This window comes from Oncorhynchus keta, chromosome 28 (assembly GCF_023373465.1).
Source record: "Oncorhynchus keta strain PuntledgeMale-10-30-2019 chromosome 28, Oket_V2, whole genome shotgun sequence".
NCBI classification, from domain to species: Eukaryota; Metazoa; Chordata; class Actinopteri; order Salmoniformes; family Salmonidae; genus Oncorhynchus; species Oncorhynchus keta.
The window spans coordinates 46246655-46265004 of record NC_068448.1 but is presented as its reverse complement, the minus strand read 5'-3'; the positions used below and the strand labels follow the sequence as shown (position 1 = coordinate 46265004).

Genomic DNA, 18350 nt, shown 5'->3' with positions numbered 1-18350 from the left:
CTCATCATGTCTTCTCTACTTTTGGTGGCCTTAACTTCATGTTGTTTTGCAATTATAATATTGACAAAGTTTCTGCTTTTCATCGGCAGGTTTTCTTGTCATGGGTCCTTAATTTATAAACACAATTTTTCTCCAGACAGATATTATATATGGAATAATCGGGATATATTGTATAAAAATACCTCTCTGTTTTTAGAATATTGGTTCAGAGATAATATCCTATTGGTGAGCCAACTGGTAAATGCAGAGGGTATTTTACTCAGTTATAAAGAATTCTTATCACTTTACAAGGTCCCTGTAACACCTAAAGATTTTGCAATTATTTTAGATGCCATTCCCAGGTGTTGCTTTATTATTCAGGAACATGTCAAGACCTGACCCTCAGAGCCTACCTTCTATTGACCCTGTTGACTCATCAGTAGGAAAGATTTGTTTCTCTTTTGGTCCATTCAACAACAGAGCGATACGATCCTTGTTTCAGCAGGATGTTGTATCTATCTATACGTTATGTCATGCCTTATTGGAATGGATTTATTGATAATATCTGTTGGAAAAAGTTTGGATGTTGCCACACACATACCTACTTGTAAACAAAGTTAAGGAAGTTTCCTTTAAAATTATTCATAAATATTATCCTGCCAACCACTATATGAAGAAGTTTAAGGAAAACATCAACTCAAATTGCTCCTTTTGTAATGACCACCCAGAAACAGTTGTGCATCTTTTTTGGCATTGTATACATGTAAGAAAACTGTGGCAAGACATCATTAGGTTTATAATTGAACACATTTATGAAGATTTTACACTATTGTGAAGAGATGTACTGTTTGGATTCTTTACATACAATAGAAATAAGCGGAATCATTTTTATGTAATTCATTTCATTATTCTTTTGGCCAAATTTCATATACACAAATGTAAATTTACAAACAGAAAACCACATTTTCGTACCCTACAAAAAGAAATTGAACTGTATTTTAAGATGGTTAAATACTGTACAAACAAAAAAGCTGTTAGAATTGTAAGTATATGCATGTCCCTTAAGGTCCTTGTGTAATTGTAATGTGATATTGTACCCCCTAGCTCGATTGTCTATTGTTTGTAATCTATGTATGCTTGTGTTCCCTCATGTGCTTTATGTATTGATTTGATATAAAAAAAATAATTTAAAAAAATATATATAAAATATGGATAGGACAATATTACAATCCAATCAAGCTGTAGGAAATCTAGATGTTCCAAAAATCAGTGAAACAATGGTACTTCCGCTTCCGGCATGTGGATCGTGTCACGTCACGTGAGCCACATCCATGGTTCCTGATTTTGTCCTTGGGTAACACTGGCATGTGGAGAGGACAATGTCTTTTACCAAAAAACCTGGTGGGAAGGCATTAGATATTTTGCAGAATTTGCCTCGTATTACATTAGCAAACTTGCGACCGGAACCGGGGACGAAGAAAGCTGTAAGTATGCGTTTATTAGCTAGCCCAAAAGTTTCTGAAAAGCTAGCAAGCTAGCTATCATGGCTAGAATAGCCAGAGAGGAAGAGGAAAAGAGGGCCCAACTCGGCGTAAAATCTGTCCCTCCAACAGGTGGCGTTTTTTCGCCCACCAAGCAAGGAGTTATTGCTGTCGAATTTGGTCAACAACAAAATATAATGGCTTATTTGCTACGTGAGGTTTATTTGATCAAACATATGTTTCCTAATGCTTGAGTTGTTACGAGTGTACTGTTATAAATAGGAGATGTGACATCCCTGCAACTTTGAGAAAAAACACTTTACATCGGAGTTGTCTCGAGATGGCTAAGCATGTTCATGTCAAAGCATGTTTATTTTTATTCTTTTTAAATCCTCTTTTTATTATTATTACATTTCAAATTACAATACAGTAACCACAAAAACATAGGATATCAGTACACGTATGTTTTCTCTGAAGAAACATAAAATAACATTAATATAAAAAATAAAATAACAATTGATTTTTAAAAGTTAAAGTGCCTAAAATAAGGTCAAGGGATACAAATCTATGATAGAGTTGTAAGAATACAGTGTTTTTTTTGGTATTGACTAATGCTAGAGATTATATTGGATTTGAAGTAGAAATATATTGCATTTGGGGACAGATTTAAAATATTTGTGTTTGTGTATATAAAATTTACCAGAGAGAATTAAGAAATGAATGACCAATTCAGAAGTTTGGTTTTCATTTGAATACATTGGTCTTATTAATAAAATAAAACATGTAAATCCTTAACTCTTAAATACTTAAAATAACTTCACAGAGTCACACTCATAAAAAATGTGTATAATAGTTTCCCCTTCTTTATCACAGAAAAGGCATATGTCCTCTAAGTCAGTGGTTCTCAACTGGTTTTGCTTGGGGACGCAAATTTGACAATGACAATTGAGTCGCGACCCAATATTATGGACTGTTGATGATTACATTTTGTAATGTTGTATTGCAGCTGCCTTCTTGGGCAGGCTTTACTTGCAAAATAGACTGTCTCACGGTGTACTATTCTGCTATTAAAGTCATTCAAATATTTTTCTAAATCATTGAAAAGGAACCTTTATTTAACAAGGCAAGTCAGTTAAGAACAAATTCTTATTTAAAATGACGGCCAAACCCGGACGATGCTGAGCCAATTGTGCACCGCCCTATTGGACACAATCACAGCCGGATGTGATGCAGCCTGGATTAACTGAGAGAACATGTATTATCAGTTCAAGAGAATAAGCCATTTAATTAGGCGACCAGTTCACCTGTGGGGTGTAATAAATGATCAGACTCAGAACATGACATTAAAACCAGTCCAATAATGTTAATGAACAGCAACACATACCAGTGTTTAAAATATAAAAAACAACAAACATTAGGAATTCGTAATCATCAATTACCATGTGAATAGTTTCACAACCTTAAAGTTTTTTTTAAAGGTGTACGTTTTTAACCAGTTAAATAAAATGTAATATAAATGTCAGAATTAATGAACAATAAAAATTAACATAGTGAACAATAACTCATTAACCTATTTATTTATTGTGTGTGTGGCCTATCATTGGGAAAGCTGGGGGTTTCTTCAGATTGATAAATGTATTGAAGTCTGGAGTGATGGTTGACAGGTCAACTCAGAGGTCGTGCTGGCTGTCCAGTCTGTTTCTGCTTTTAGTTTTCAGCACGACCATAGCAGAGAAGCCACTTTCACACAGATAGGCAGTGCTGATTCACTACAGGCGAAAGCAGGATACTCTGCACCAGAACTGTGGCTGTGTCCGCGATCAAATGACAGCTCCACCAGCAGATCCTTTTCGTTGCTTGGCAACGTGACGCTTCCCATGTCCAGTCGTCTAGTCTCCTGTTCTCCACCGGGAAGTAGTCGCAAAACTCTCCCTGCAGCGTGACAAGATGCTGTTTAACGTTTTTTTTCTTCAGTGTATCACGATGTGCTATGTTGGTCAGATTCTTAATCTCAAAATCAGCATTGGAAAACATGTCAATCCTCCTGTTAGAAACTTGCCCAAACTGCAAATCCATGTTGTTCCTTTCATCAAATTGATTGTGCCCCCTCCCTCCCTTGCATTGAAACATTGAGCGAATTCACATGATCAAAAATATCCGCCAGGTAGGCAACCTGCGCGAGCCATTCCTCTCAATCGAAATGTTTGAAGCTCATAAAAGCGACCCAACACGTTACCCCTGGAAAGCCAGCCGACCTCTGCTTGATAAAGCACCTGTTGGTGCTCGCTCCCCATATCCCTGCAGAAGGCCTGGAAACACCTGCTATTCGTCAAACTCTTTTTGATATAGTTGACACACTTGATCACATTCTGGAGAGTTGCGTGGAGCTCAGGCACGATGTCCTTCGCTACCAATGCCTCCCTGTGTAGGAAGCAGTGGTTCAACATCGCCCTCGGTGTGCTCTCCAGGATCCACTGTAATACTCCGGAGTGCTTTCCCGTCATGACAGCTTCCCCATAAGTGGTCACACCGACGCACCCACCCCAGGCAAGTCCCACGGAGCCCAAGCACATATCCATTGTGTTAAAGACAGCCTCTGCGGTGGTGGTGGGCAAATCAGCATTAAAAAGGACCCGCTCCTCGAAGTTATTACCCCAGACATGTCTGACATCGACCATTAGAATTGCATGGTTAGCCACATCTGTGGATTCATCAAGTTGCAGTGCATAATGGACGTTTGCACTCTGATGCCTGGTGCGTTACAGTGGGGCAAAAAAGTATTTAGTCAGCCACCAATTGTGCAAGTTCTCCCACTTAAAGATGAGAGAGGCCTGTAATTTTCGTCATAGGTACACTTCAACTAAGGCAGACAAAATGAGAAAAAAAATCCAGAAAATGACATTGTAGGATTTTTAATACATTTATTTGCAAATTATGGTGGAAAATAAGTATTTGGTCAATAACAAAAGTTTAACTCAATACTTTGTTATACACCCTTTGTTGGCAATCACAGAGGTCAAACATTTTCTCTAAGTCTTCACAAGGTTTTCACACACTGTTGTTGGTATTTTGGCCCATTCCTCCATGCAGATCTCCTCTAGAGTAGTGCTGTTTTGGGGCTGTTGCTGTGCAACACGGACTTTCAACTCCCTCCAAAGATTTTCTATGGGGTAGAGATCTGGAGACTGGCTAGGCCACTCCAGGACCTTGAAATGCTTCTTACGAAGCCACTCCTTCGTTGCCTGGGCGATGTGTTTGGGATCATTGTGTTTGGGATCATTGTCATGCTGAAAGACCCAGCCACATTTCATCATCAATGCCCTTGCTGATGGAAGGAGGTTTTCACTCAAAATCTCACGATACATGGCCTCATCCATTCTTTCCTTTACACAGATCAGTTGTCCTGGTCCTTTTGCAGAAAAACAGCCCCAAAGCATGATATTTCCACCCCCATGCTTCACAGTAGGTATGGTGTTCTTTGGATGCAACTCAACATTCTTTGTCCTCCAAACACGACAAGTTGAGTTTTTACCAAAAAGTTATATTTTGGTTTCATCTGACCATATGACATTCTCCCAATCTTCTTCTGGATCATCCAAATGCTCTCTAGCAAACTTCAGACGGGCCTGGACATGTACTGGCTTAAGCAGCGGGACACATCTGGCACTGCAGGATTTGAGTCCCTGGCGGCGTAGTGTGTGGTACTGATGGTAGGCTTTGTTACTTTGGTCCCAGCTCTCTGCAGGTCATTCACTAGGTCCCCCCGTGTGGTTCTGGGATTTTTTGCTCACCGTTATTGTGATCATTTTGACCCCATGGGGTGAGATCGAGGGAGATTATCAGTGGTCTTGTATGTCTTACATTTCCTAATAATTGCTCCCACAGTTGATTTCTTCAAACCAAGCTGCTTACCTATTGCAGATTCAGTCTTCCCAGCCTGGTGCAGGTCTACAATTTTGTTTCTGGTGTCCTTTGACAGCTCTTTGGTCTTGGCCATAGTGGAGTTTGGAGTGTGACTGTTTGAGGTTGTGGACAGGTGTCTTTTATACTGATAACAAGTTAAAACAGGTGCCATTAATACAGGTAACGAGTGGAGGACAGAGGAGCCTCTTAAAGAAGAAGTTACAGGTCTGTGCGAGCCAGAAATCTTGCTTGTTTGTAGGTGACCAAATACTTATTTTCCACCATGATTTGCAAATAAATTCATTAAAAATCCCACAATGTAATTTTCTGGATTTTTTTTCCCTCATTTTGTCTGTCATAGTTGAAGTGTACCTATGATGAAAATTACAGGCCTCTCTCGTCTTTTTAAGTGGGACAACTTGCACAATTGGTGGCTGACTAAATACTTTTTTTGCACCACTTATGTCCTCAAACATGTGCTGGATTCTCCTCGTGGTGTCATTGGCTAGGGGTATTGTTTTAAGTTTGTTGGTGGCTGACTCTCCCACGATTTTAGTGCACATGTCAATGCAGCAGGTTGCTCTTAGCAATATGCTGGGCCACAAGGCAAGCTGCCTTTTCTTGTACCGTGCATACATTGTTAAATTAATCTTGTGAGGCCTCCAGATATTGACATATCTTTTAAAAAATAAAGTCAACTGTCTTATCTTTGTGGCTTGGATGCTTGGTGCCCAGATGCCTTTTCATTTTGGAGGGTTTCATGCTCTCATTAGCTAGCTCATTGCATAGGACCCACTGCAGTCTGTCCTCACCCTGCCTCTCTTCTATACATGTTATGTGAAACCATATTTGATGAAGTCAAGAGGTATTTTCTCTTCTTGACAGGGACCGTGTTGTTTGCCTTGTTGACATTGGAAGCAGCAGTAAATGAAGAGGGAGCTGCACGTTTTAAAAACTTGTCCATGATTTTACTCAGACAGCTATAGCTACATGAGTTAAATGACAGCCAACTATCCACTTGTGCAATGCCTTCAGAACATGTCTGCATAGTTAGCTATCAATCAAGCTAGCTGTCAGAAGAATATCTGTATTATCTGATTGGACGTGTCACATTTAAAACAAAACAATGTTTCAGAATGACATTTTTATTGGATCTGTGTGTCAAATCAAAGGTTTATTGGTCACATACACACATTTAGCAGATGCTATTGCGGGTGTAACGAAATGTGTGTGGGGGGGAGAACGTTATTGTATTGGGTCAGTGAGTGCAGCGTAAAAAGCTTCAGAGTCTGAACGTAGCTAGCTAGCCATTTCACCACTATGGACGCACTGCTTGTGTTAAGTCAGCAACAATAAGTGGTGCAGCGGTATCCTTTCAAAATAAAAGTTTCGGTGCGGCGGTTACCTTTCAAAATATAGTTTTTTTAAAATGTGTATATTCTTGCATATTCCCGCGACCAATTAACACCAGTCATGACCCCCACTCCCCCCAGTTGAGAGTCACTGCTCTAAGTCCGTGAATTTAGACAAGTTATTGCAAAGGTATATTTTGTGCAAGATTTTAAAGTCAATTTGTTTTACTTCATTTGATATACAAAATTTGTGAGGGAGCAACCAAGCTTTCTTGCATTTAATTTGAGGAATAAATGCATTCCAGAAGAATTTCCCTCTTGGAGAGATCTTGTTCTTGGAGTTTCTACATTTACTACATTTCTTATCCAACGGGGCAACCTTCTAACATACAGTGCATTCTGAAAGTCTTCAAACCCCTTGACTTTTTCCACATTTTGTTACCTTACAGCCTTATTCTACATGGATTATATTGTTTTTCCCCCTCATCAATCTACAAACAATACGCCATAATGGCAAAACAAAAGTTTTTTTTTGCAAATGTATTAAAAAATTAACTGAAATATCACATTTACATAAGTATTCAGATCCTTTACTCAGTACTTTGTTGAAGAACCTTTGGCAGTCAAGTCTTCTTGGGTATGACACTACAAGCTTGGCACACCTGTATTTGGGGAGATTCTCCCATTCTTCTCTGCAGATCCTCTCAAGCTCTTGTCAGTTTGGATGGGGATCGTCGCTGCACAGCTATTTTCAAGTCTCCAGAGATGTTCGATCTTGTTCAAGTCCGGGCTCTGGCAGGGCCACTCAAGGATATTTAGAGGCTTGTCCCCAAGCCACTCCTGCGTTGTCTTGGCCATGTGCTTAGGGTCGTTGTCCTGCTGGAAGGTGAACATTCGCCCCAGTCTGAAGTCCTGAGCGCTCTGGAGCAGGTTTTCATCAAGGATATCTCTGTACTTTGCTCCGTTCATTATTCCCACAGCATGATGCTGCTACCACCATGCTTCACCGTAGGGAGGGTGCCAGGTTTCCTCCAGATGTGACACTTAGCATTCAGGTCAAAGAGTTCCGTCTTGGTTTCATCAGACCAGAGAATCTTGTCTGGCAAACTCCAAGTGCACTGTTATGTGCTTTTTTTTTACTGAGGAGTGGCTTTCGTCTGGACACTAGCATAAAGGTCTGATTGGTGGAGTGCTGCAGAGATGTTTGGCCTTCTGGAATGTTCTCCCATCTCCACAGAACTCTGGAGCTCTGTCAGATTGACCATCGGGTTCTTGGTGGTTCCAAACTTCTTTCATTAAAGAATGATTGAGGCCACTGTGTTCTTGGGGACCTTCAATCCTGCAGAAATGTTTTGGTACCCTTCCCCATATCTGTGCCTCGACACAATCCTGTCTCGGAGCTGTACGGACAATTCCTTCAACCTCATGGCTTGGTTTTTGCTCTTACATGACTTAACTGTTGGACCTTATATAGACAGGTGTGCCTTTTCCATGTAATGTCCAATCAATTGAATTTACCACATGTGGACTCCAATGAAGTTGTAGAAACATCTCAAGGATGATCATTGGAAATAGGATGCACCCGAGCTCAATTTCGAGTCTCATAGCAAAAGGTCTGAATACTTATGTAAATAAGGTATTTCTGTTTTTTTTTTTTTATAGATTTGCAAAAATGTCTAAACTTGTTTTGGCTTTGTCATTATGGAGTATTGTGTGTAGATTGGGGGGGATTATTGAATACATTTTAGAATAAGGCTGTAACATAACATTTGGGAAAAGGGAAGGGGTCTGAATGCACTAAGTTGTGCACCTATCTTGCCATGTTCTCCTAAACACAAATTATATTTCATTAATTAAGTCCTGAAGGTATTGCTTTACATATAGAATTAAATTATTTGATGTATTTGGAAGTTATATGTTTCTAAGAACTTTCTATAAGAGAGAATAATTCCTTTTTTATCAAATAAATCAAGAACAAATACTTGTTTTTAACAACAGTGTCTTTCTACAAAAGTGCCTTGTGGGGAGAAGTTGTGGACATAACTTCATTTCCAGGCTAAAATGTATTTTTCATGAAATTTGGAGAGTTTGATGGGTAATTTTGCTGGAGAATAGTTGCATTTCCACAAATGTAAGACCACCCAATTTCATAAAAATATGACAGGGAATGAAGTATCATATAGATTCAGAGCTAAGCATACTTTTTAAAAATCCAGTTTACTTTAAAGATATTGTTGATATCAATCAAATCTAGTACTTCAAGCCCACCATCAGCACTTTGGTTCGATATTACAGACTTCTTAAGTTTGCATTGTTTATTTTTCCATATAAAGTCTAGGAAAGTTTTGTTGATATCCTTGCTTGTTTGATCCACTACAAATAGGGATTGAGCATGGTAGACAAAACGTGACCCTCTACTTTCGACAATAAAAACCTTCCAATAATTGAGAGGTCAGGCTAGGGCCAGTTATTAAAGATGGATTTTGTATTCTTTAATCTCTGAGAGAAATTGAGATGTTGACTGACAACGTTTTTTTTTTGCCATGTGCAGCCCTAAATATTTCACATGATCCTTCACTGGAATATACTCAGCAGATTCATAATTTGAGTTATGTATGAATAACATTTAGCTTTTATTTAACTTAAGTTCCAGACCAGAAGCAGAAGAGACTGATTTGATAATATTAAGTGTACTAGTAACTTGATCCTTGTCTTTTAGAAATAGCTATATCATCTAGATATGTATAGAACTATTAATAAGGAGACCGAGATAGTGTACAATGAATGCATTAGGAATTTGTGTTAAATTGTATCAAATGCTTACGAAAGTCGAGGAATAGAATAATAGCTTCTGATTCAATTGAATCGGCGTAATCAATCAAGTCTAAAACTAACCTAATGTTACAGCTGATGTGGTGACCTTTCATGGAACCAGTTTGGGCTTCGTTAACAAGGTGTTTTTAAAAATATATATATATGTTTAGCATATGCCAAAGTTATCAATTTATAATCTGTATTTAATAATGTAATAGGTCTCCAATTATCTATGAAAAGGGGATCTTTATCAGGTTTTGGTGTTAAGGAAATAAGCCCTTGTTTCATGGTACTTATCATCTCACCCTTTAGCTAGGCATTCTTGGAACATGTTGAATACTGGTCCCTCTAAATGTTCCCAAAAGAGTCAATAGAATTCCACAGAAAGATCATCTGTTCCAGGTGCTTTGCCTTTCTTCATAGATTTAAGAGCATCTCTAATTTTTGCTCTAGATCTAATAAAGGGCCCTTTAACTAAATCCATGTACATTTGATCTAGTTCTATTCCAGAGATGTGAACACAGAGACACTGTATTCAAATCTCATTCTAACTCTGCTGAAAGGGTATCCTTTTCTAAAATAACATTCAATTTATTCATAAGCTCATCTTCTTTCAAAAATGTTTGCTTCTTTAGTTCCTTACTGTGTGTAATGGCGATAGATCTTACTTTGAATTTAAATATTTCCCACTTCCATGCTTTGATTCTAAATCATTTGAATTAAACAAGTCTATGATCAAGTTCTTTTTTGTTCTTGTTGAAGACCGGATCATTTAGGAGTGAATTATTATGTTTCCAGTGTCCTCGAATGCCCCTGGAATTTTCAAAACATTCTAACGTCAATAAAAATAATTGTATGATCAGTCAAAGGAGCGTGTTTATGACTTACTACTTGTACATACTGTACAAGTGGGGGATAAATGAGAAACAGATCAATTCTGGATCTGACCATCATTGACCTATTACATCAGGTGTATTTGTTTTAAGTTTGTTTTAAAGAAACGCCATGTATCAACCATGGTCAGTTTACTGCAACATGAGGTGATGATGTCACTTTTCTGAGATCTCAGAGCTATTCTAGGTGGAAATCTATCTAAAGAGTTATCAGGTGTTTCATTAAAGTCTCCAGTTTTTATAAGCCATGCATTTGTATACTTGTTTTGCAGCTCAGTAAGCCTATCAGCAAGATCCAAAAAATAAAGTCTTATTTGTGGTGTGAGAATTGTTTGAGAATTATTAAATTGCATATAATAAAACAAGCATTATCTTGTACCCATGTCCCATCTTTGGACACACCAAACTCTGAAATATCACCTCTAAACTTATGAAGCAACGTAATAGTACCAGCTGAGTGGTTAGACCCGTGACTATAATAAACAGTATTTCTCCATTGTATTTTCCAAAAGCTAGAATCTGAATCGCAGGAGGGAGTGTCCTGGAGTAGAATTAAATCTACATTACAGTATTTACAAAATAAAAACTGTGCTTTTCTTTTAGTTATGTTTTGTAAACCCCTGGCGTTTAGAGATACAAGGAGGTCAAGTGAATGTCATGAAAGTACTGAATGTTTTTGAAAACGCTGTGCTCAGGTAGATAGCTACATTGACTTGACGTTGATTTCGTCCTATTCTTTACAAATTAAATGATAACGCTAAGAGTTGGCTAAATTACTCTTGAGTAATAAGTCGATTTGTGATTTTTACGTTCACCCCGTTTTGTATCACCAGGTTTGTAAATGTGAATACGGGTTCATCATATTGATCACAACCTTCTCGGTTTAGAGTAGTCCAGTTCTTTCTTTAAGCTCAGGTTTCCTTACTAGCTACCTAGCTCACTGGTTCCACCAGTTAACCAGATATTCATATCACTACACTCTATTTGTTTTGTATTTAAATTACATTTTGTCAGGTTATATAACGTTCTGAATTCAGTGCACTGAATATGTCAGAGCATCTCTCTCTGTTGAATACCAGCTGTTGACATCATCAAATATTTAAAAAAATATTACAATAATGAGATCCTCCGAAACACAACCCTGCCAAAGCCGCACTACTTCTTGACATACTGCTCGCTTAACCCGGAAGCCAGCTGCACCAATGTGTCAGAGGACAACTGGCAACCGAAGTCAGCTTGCAGGTGCCCGGCTCGCCACAAGCAGTCGCTAGAGTGCGATGGGACAAGGAAATCCTGGCCGGCCAAACCTTCCCCTAACGATGACGGGCCAATTGTGCGCCGCCTCATGGATCTCCCGCTGACGGCTGGCTATGACACAGCTTGCAATTGAACCTGGGGCTGCGATGCAGTGCCTTACACTGCTGCATCTCTCAGGAGGCCCCATTATGGGGTATTGTGTGTGGATTGATGAGGGAAACAACAATTTAATACATTTTAGAATAAGGCTGTAACTTAACAAAATTTGGAAAAAGTAAAGGGGTCTGGATACTTCCCGAATGCACTGCACATTTCAATCAAATTAAAATAAATGTTATGTTCATTCAAATTACTTCTGTTATACTGTTTGTACATTTTGGCTAAATATATTTCATGATGTATAACAACATGTGCACAATGATGTGCCAAATCTTAATTTAATGCATTAATATAGGGTAAGCATTTAGAATAAGCCGCCTCAATTTTTGCAGCCATTGGTGGTAATATCACTCTAGGAACTGATCCGTCGTCAATATTGTGGAGTAATTATAATTACTAAGGAAAGGAAAGATTTGAATAGTGAAAGCTGATCCGAGAGCAGCACTGCTTTTCTTTTGATCCTATTGGTAGCAACACATGGTCTAACTACAGACATAGCAAACGTTCTCTCCATGTGTTTGTTTGGGAAAAACACTTACATCGTTATTTAAGAAACAACTTTATATCTGGAACAATCATTGTAATGCTTAAGTTACATCACAACTGGGAAACGAGGCCCTGGTACCGCCAAATAATGGACATAAAAAATATTTGTATGCCAGATAATGTGATATAACCAATCTAGCTAATTCATTGCATGAATTCATTGTGACAATGACAAATAATTGACTTTTGATTACTATGTAATATGTCAATTGTTACATTATGAAACATTAATAGTGAAGAAAGAATGGCACAAACACTGATAATGTGAATCAAATTCTGTCTCATCTATCATTTTGTAGGAGAAGAAGCGAGGCAGAGGCCAACATGGAGGAAACAGAAGTGGCCGGGGTCACAAAGGGGAGAGGCAGCGAGGCAACCGACCTCGCCTGGGGTTCGAGGGGGGTCAGACTCCCTTCTATCTAGCCATCCCCAAATACGGCTACAATGAGGGACACAGGTACATTGTTGTTCCATGTGCATTGTTGAACACGCCATGTTCTGTTGGTCATACTATCAAACGGGCATAACGTTCCAATACAGAGATGCAGTCTGAGAAGCAACAAAGTAAGGCTTTGTAGCTTTTCATACTGTATCTCTGTACTGTAATTGTTATTGCCTTGATGTCAATCACATTTTCTATACGTTATAGCCGTTTGTTTAGGGACAGGAGATTATGCTCACAAATGTGTGCTTTTCTTCCTAGTCGAAGGGCTCAGTACCAGCCACTGACCTTGAACAGGCTGCAGTATCTGATTGACCTGGGCCGGATTGACCCCACTCAGCCCATTGACCTGACACAGCTGGTCAACGGCAGGGGAGTGACCATCCAGCCCCAGAAGAGGGACTATGGTGTTCAGCTTGTTGGCGAGGTATTTACATTGGCTACATTTACAACTATGAGCTGTCATGACTGTGTCTCCGCTTGATTTGGGGGTGAATTCATTGTTACGGAAGCTTGGGGATGAAACACGATCCCACCAAGTTGGTTACTTATCTGTTATTTAGTGCACATATATTTAGCCAGTAGGGGGCAGTATTTAGCTAATTAGATTGTAGTGTGATTATACTAGACCAGAGGCAGTTTTTTTTCCTGTTCTGTAGGTTTGTTCTGTATTGATTGAAAATCTATTTTCTCTATTCTTTCATCCAATTGTGTGTGTTATCAGGGTGCTGGTATCTTTGCAGCGAAAGTCAACATAGAAGTTCAGATGGCGTCTGAGGAGGCCATTGCTGCCATTGAGAGAAACGGAGGGATCGTCACTACAGGTTTCTATGACCCCAGAAGTCTCGGTGAGTAGTAGTGATGGTAATGTCGTAGTAGGTAACACTTTACAAGAAGTTTCCATTTGTAAAGTGTTTATAAAGGGGTTATAATTATGTTAAGTTATTTAATCAAATGCATTAAACTATTAATAAACGGTTATATCGCACTGGTCAAAATAAATAACTGGTCAGTGTTTGCCAAATAGTGAGGCAATATTTACCTCCAGTTATTAACCATTTATAAATGCAATTACGAATGCATATATTGATGAACCCTTATGCAACCTTATTGTCAAAAGTTGCATAGTTGAACAATAGTTATTTTCTCACTTTTGGGTGTGATGCATTGGTGCTCTGTCCCAGGAACAGACAAGCTTTGTTTTCATGTGTCTTGGCCCACGTTTGAAACCCTGATGCCCTGGACAAATTTACTTCCAGGACATGATTAAATTATTACCCCTTACCAGATTATATCAACACACACTTACCACTTCTCTGTGATAGTCCAAGTATGGTGAACGCTCTGGTGTGAAACGGTAACCCTAATATCTTTGGTCTGTGTAACAGTGGAAGATATATCCTCTCACAACATGGACTGTTTTGGTCTTCATACCCACAATTAATTGACTGAACATGCTTAACTATGTGCTATCTTCTCTCATGTATGTGGTGATGAGTACCCAATACTGTCCTATAAGTATGTCTAAACTCTGAGTGAACTCTCAAATCTATGAATGATTTACCAACATGTATAACTGCTAAAAGTGTACCTTATTTTAAGTAACAGATCTATGAACATTTATAACTGCTCAAATTATACCTTATTTTAAAGTGTCAATCCACAGACCAATAACAAATTAGTCACCAATATTTATAACTGCTGAAAAGATTCCTTTAAACGTCGTAGAAATCGCTCTGCCATTTCCTGGTTGCCTAATTTCAGTTTTGTGACAAAACAAGCATTCATTGTGTAGACAATCATTGAACCATCTAGGTCGCTGTAAAATATTTTTCCCATAACCCAGAATATCGTATTTTTAGCTGTGTGAAGTTGGTGTATAAAAATGAAGGTAAAAACAGGAAGCATAGAAATAGCGCGCATAGAACAAATGTACCACTTATTAGACTTGCTTTAAATGAGAATGACAGATCTAGAACCTTTTAAAGAAAGTGGAACCCTACTGACCATTTATTAATGAGCTAGGCCTACCAATATTTATATCTTCAAAAAATATACCTTAAAAGAAAGAAACCTTCTGGCCATTTATTAATGTCAAGATACAAACATTTTATAACAGTATATAACCTCCTCAAACATGCAATACATACTAAGAATAACATTTAATTTAATAGAAGGATACATTGGGGGGGACTCAAATCTGTAGCCTATCTAATTTGGATAAACAGGGGGGGGGTTCTCCCCTTTTTAACATTTACAAGTCAGAATAGGAATGTATAACAGATTAACTATTTAAAATACAACACAGTCCCCTTCTGTGTCTTCATCTGTTTCTTTCTTGTTAAGCATTTTCCCATCCTGGAGTCTGAGACCTTATGGCAGGGATCATCAACTAGATTCAGCGCGGGCAAATGTTTTTGCTGCGCAGATGGTCGGGGGGCCAGAATTCCAAGTAATTTGTAAACTGCAAATTGACTGCAAGAGGCCCAAACTGATATAATGTTTGACTGAAACATAATTTCAAACCTTGCTTACAATCACGTATACAATCACGTCTCTATTATGCGTGGGAATACTTGGGAACATATTTTTTACATTAAAATCACTTGGAGCTGATTTCCTGGTGTTTTAACAGTCTTATGTCCAACAATGGAAAAAAAAAATATATATATATGTGGTTTTTGTTCAGAAAACTTGGCAGTTGGGAATTTATGGCAACTTAGCATAGACACTAGCTAGCTACATTACTCTACTACCAGCATTATCATAATTTCTACCATTTAGGCTTAGCTAATTATGTTATCCACTGCTAGCTAATAATATTAATAATAATAGCTAGAGTTTAACATTATTTGTCAACACTAATAGTTGACACTGATGAAAGGGCTTAGCTAGGTAGTTACCACATTTTTTGCTAATACACTAGCTAGCTAGCAAGTTAAGTCTTAAAACAGGGGGTGTCTTTTTCTAGCTACGTGATCTACTTATTTAGTTAGCTATATCATGCCAAAGATTATATTGTGTTAAATCGTCTAGCAGAATGTCTATATTCAAAAATCAATTTTAGGTTTTATCTACTGCTAGCTAGCGGGCAAGCTAACGTTTCCTAGCTATGTAGGCAGGACAGATGTGCTAGCAAACATTAGCTAGCTGAGCAGCATGCTAAATCATCCAGGACAACTTCTGTATTCAAAACTGAAAGAAATTGCATAGAGAATTGACCCTTTCTCCGCTGTCAACATTTGTATCTTGTGAACGTTTATTTTGCGCAGTTTTTTTGGTCTGGCCTTCGCACCTTTCTCATAGCCACGTCCATCATGATTCTTCACGACGCACTGTCACATGATGTCAGTGCCAACATGTTTTTCGGAAACCAGCAAACTGCACCAGTAGTTTGTGATCTTGGCTTGTGATCTTGAGATGAAGCCTTCATTCCTTGAATAAATAAGTGTACTAATTGTATTTTTTAAATTTAAAGTGCGGGGGGCTGCCTTAATCGACAGTGGGCCCCTGAACTGCTTTGTTCAGGGGCAGAACGAGAGATTTTTACCTTGTCAGCTCTGGGATTCGACCAGACATATCATTGGAGTTGACCATTGGTCTGAAAACCAATCATTTCTGTTGCTGGAAAAGAGCAAGAATGCATCATACCCAAAAGTGAGAAAATAACTATTGTTTTAACTTTGCAACTGTTGAAAATAAGGTTGCATGAATATACAACGCATTTGTAAGTACATTTATAAATGGTTAATAGCTGGAGGTGTTTTGTTATAACCTATTTATTAATGATTTATTATGCATTTACGTAATAATAAGTCCTTTTATAAACCCTTTATAAATAGAACCCTATTGTAAAGTGTTACTCCGTAGAAACACATTCAGCCAAAACTTGAATCATCTTGCTATGACACCACTTACATTTTACACTTGGAGAGGTAGTAACTCTGTATTTGTTCTGTCTGTAGCGGTCCTGTGTAAGCCTGTGCCGTTCTTCTTAAGTGGACAGCCCATTCCAAAGAGAATGTTGCCTGGGGAGGACATGGTCCCGTACTACACAGATGCTGCCAACCGTGGTTACCTGGCAGACCCAGAGAAGATTCAAAAAGCACGGATAGCCTTGGCCCAGAAGTATGGCTACATTTTACCGGACATTTCCAAAGACGAGTTGTTCCACATGCTCTTTATGAGGAAGGACCCCAGACAGATCTTCTTTGGCCTCTCGCCAGGCTGGGTGGTCAACATGACGGAGAAAAAGATTCTGAAACCGACTGACGACAAACTGCTCCAATATTACAATTCTTAAAAATGATTAACATAAACATGCTCAGTTTATATACATAAATGTCATGATGGGTGATTTAAAATAAACGTCTCTTAGCATAACTGGTCAACGGATTCAGCTTTTTCAACACAACTGTATTAAATTTTCATAATTTAATGCCATGGTTCTCTCATTTGTCTTAGGGGCGTTTCACCCAAAATCTGAAAATAATGTATTTCTATTGTACATCTCTGTAAGAAAGGCACCATGCTTAATGATCAATGCTTATAGTGAATGGAGGAGTAAATTGAGGTTAGGTTACGCACACTACTTGACCAAAAGTATGTGGACGACTGCTCGTCGAATATCTCATTCCAAAATCATGGGCATTAAATATGGAGTTGGTCCCCCCTTTGCTACTATAACAGCCTCCTCTCTTCTGAGAAGGCTTTCCACTAGATGTTGGAACATTGCTGTGGGGACTTGCTTCTATTCAGCCATGAGGATTAGTGAGGTCGGGCACTGATGTTGGGCGATTAGGCCTGGCTCACAGTCGGCGGTCCAATTCATTCCAAAGTTGTTTGATGGAGTTGAGGTCAGGGCTCTGCAGGCCAGTGAAGTTGTTCCACACCGATCTTGACAAACCATTTCTTATATGGACCTCGCTTTGTGCACGGGGGCATTGTCATGTTGAAACAGGAAAGGCCCTTCCCCAAACTGTTACCACAAAGTTGGAAGCACAGTTGTCTAGAATGTCATTGTATGCTGTAGCGTTAAGATTTCCCTTCGCTGGAACTAAGGGGCCTAGGCCGAACCATTGAAAAAAAGCCCCAGGCCGTTATTCCTCATTCACCAAACTTTACAGTTGGCACTATGCATTGGGGCAGGCAGCATTCTCCTGGCATCCACCAATCCCAGATTTGTCCATCGGACTGCCAGATGGTGAAGCATGATTCATCACTCCAGAGAACTTGTTTCCACTGCTCCAGAGTTCAGTGGCGGTGAGCTTTACACCACTTTAGCCGACCCTTGGCATTACGCTTGTGTGCGGCTGCGCGGCCATGTAAACCCATTTCATGAAGCTCCCGACGAACAGTTAATGTGCTGATGTTGCTTCCAGAGGCAGTTTGGAACTCAGTAGTGAGTGTTGTAACCGAGGACGGACTATTTTTACATGCTTCAGCACTCGGCAGTCCCGACCTGTGAGCTTGTGTGGCCTACCACTTCGCGGCTGAGCCGTTGTTGCTCCTAGATGTTTCCACT

The 18350-nt window shown here is 39.0% G+C and overlaps 1 protein-coding gene across 1 annotated transcript; it reads left to right on the top strand.

Annotated features, from left to right (window-relative positions):
- The first annotated feature begins 1277 nt into the window (after positions 1–1277).
- LOC118361493 (39S ribosomal protein L15, mitochondrial-like) lies at positions 1278–17209 on the top strand. The gene is made up of 5 exons (XM_035741473.2): positions 1278–1463; positions 12684–12841; positions 13088–13253; positions 13551–13674; positions 16792–17209. Exons 1-5 carry the CDS (start codon positions 1359–1361, stop codon positions 17127–17129), a joined length of 891 nt encoding a protein of 296 aa, XP_035597366.1. The 5' UTR covers positions 1278–1358; the 3' UTR covers positions 17130–17209.
- Positions 17210–18350: the final 1141 nt, after the last annotated feature.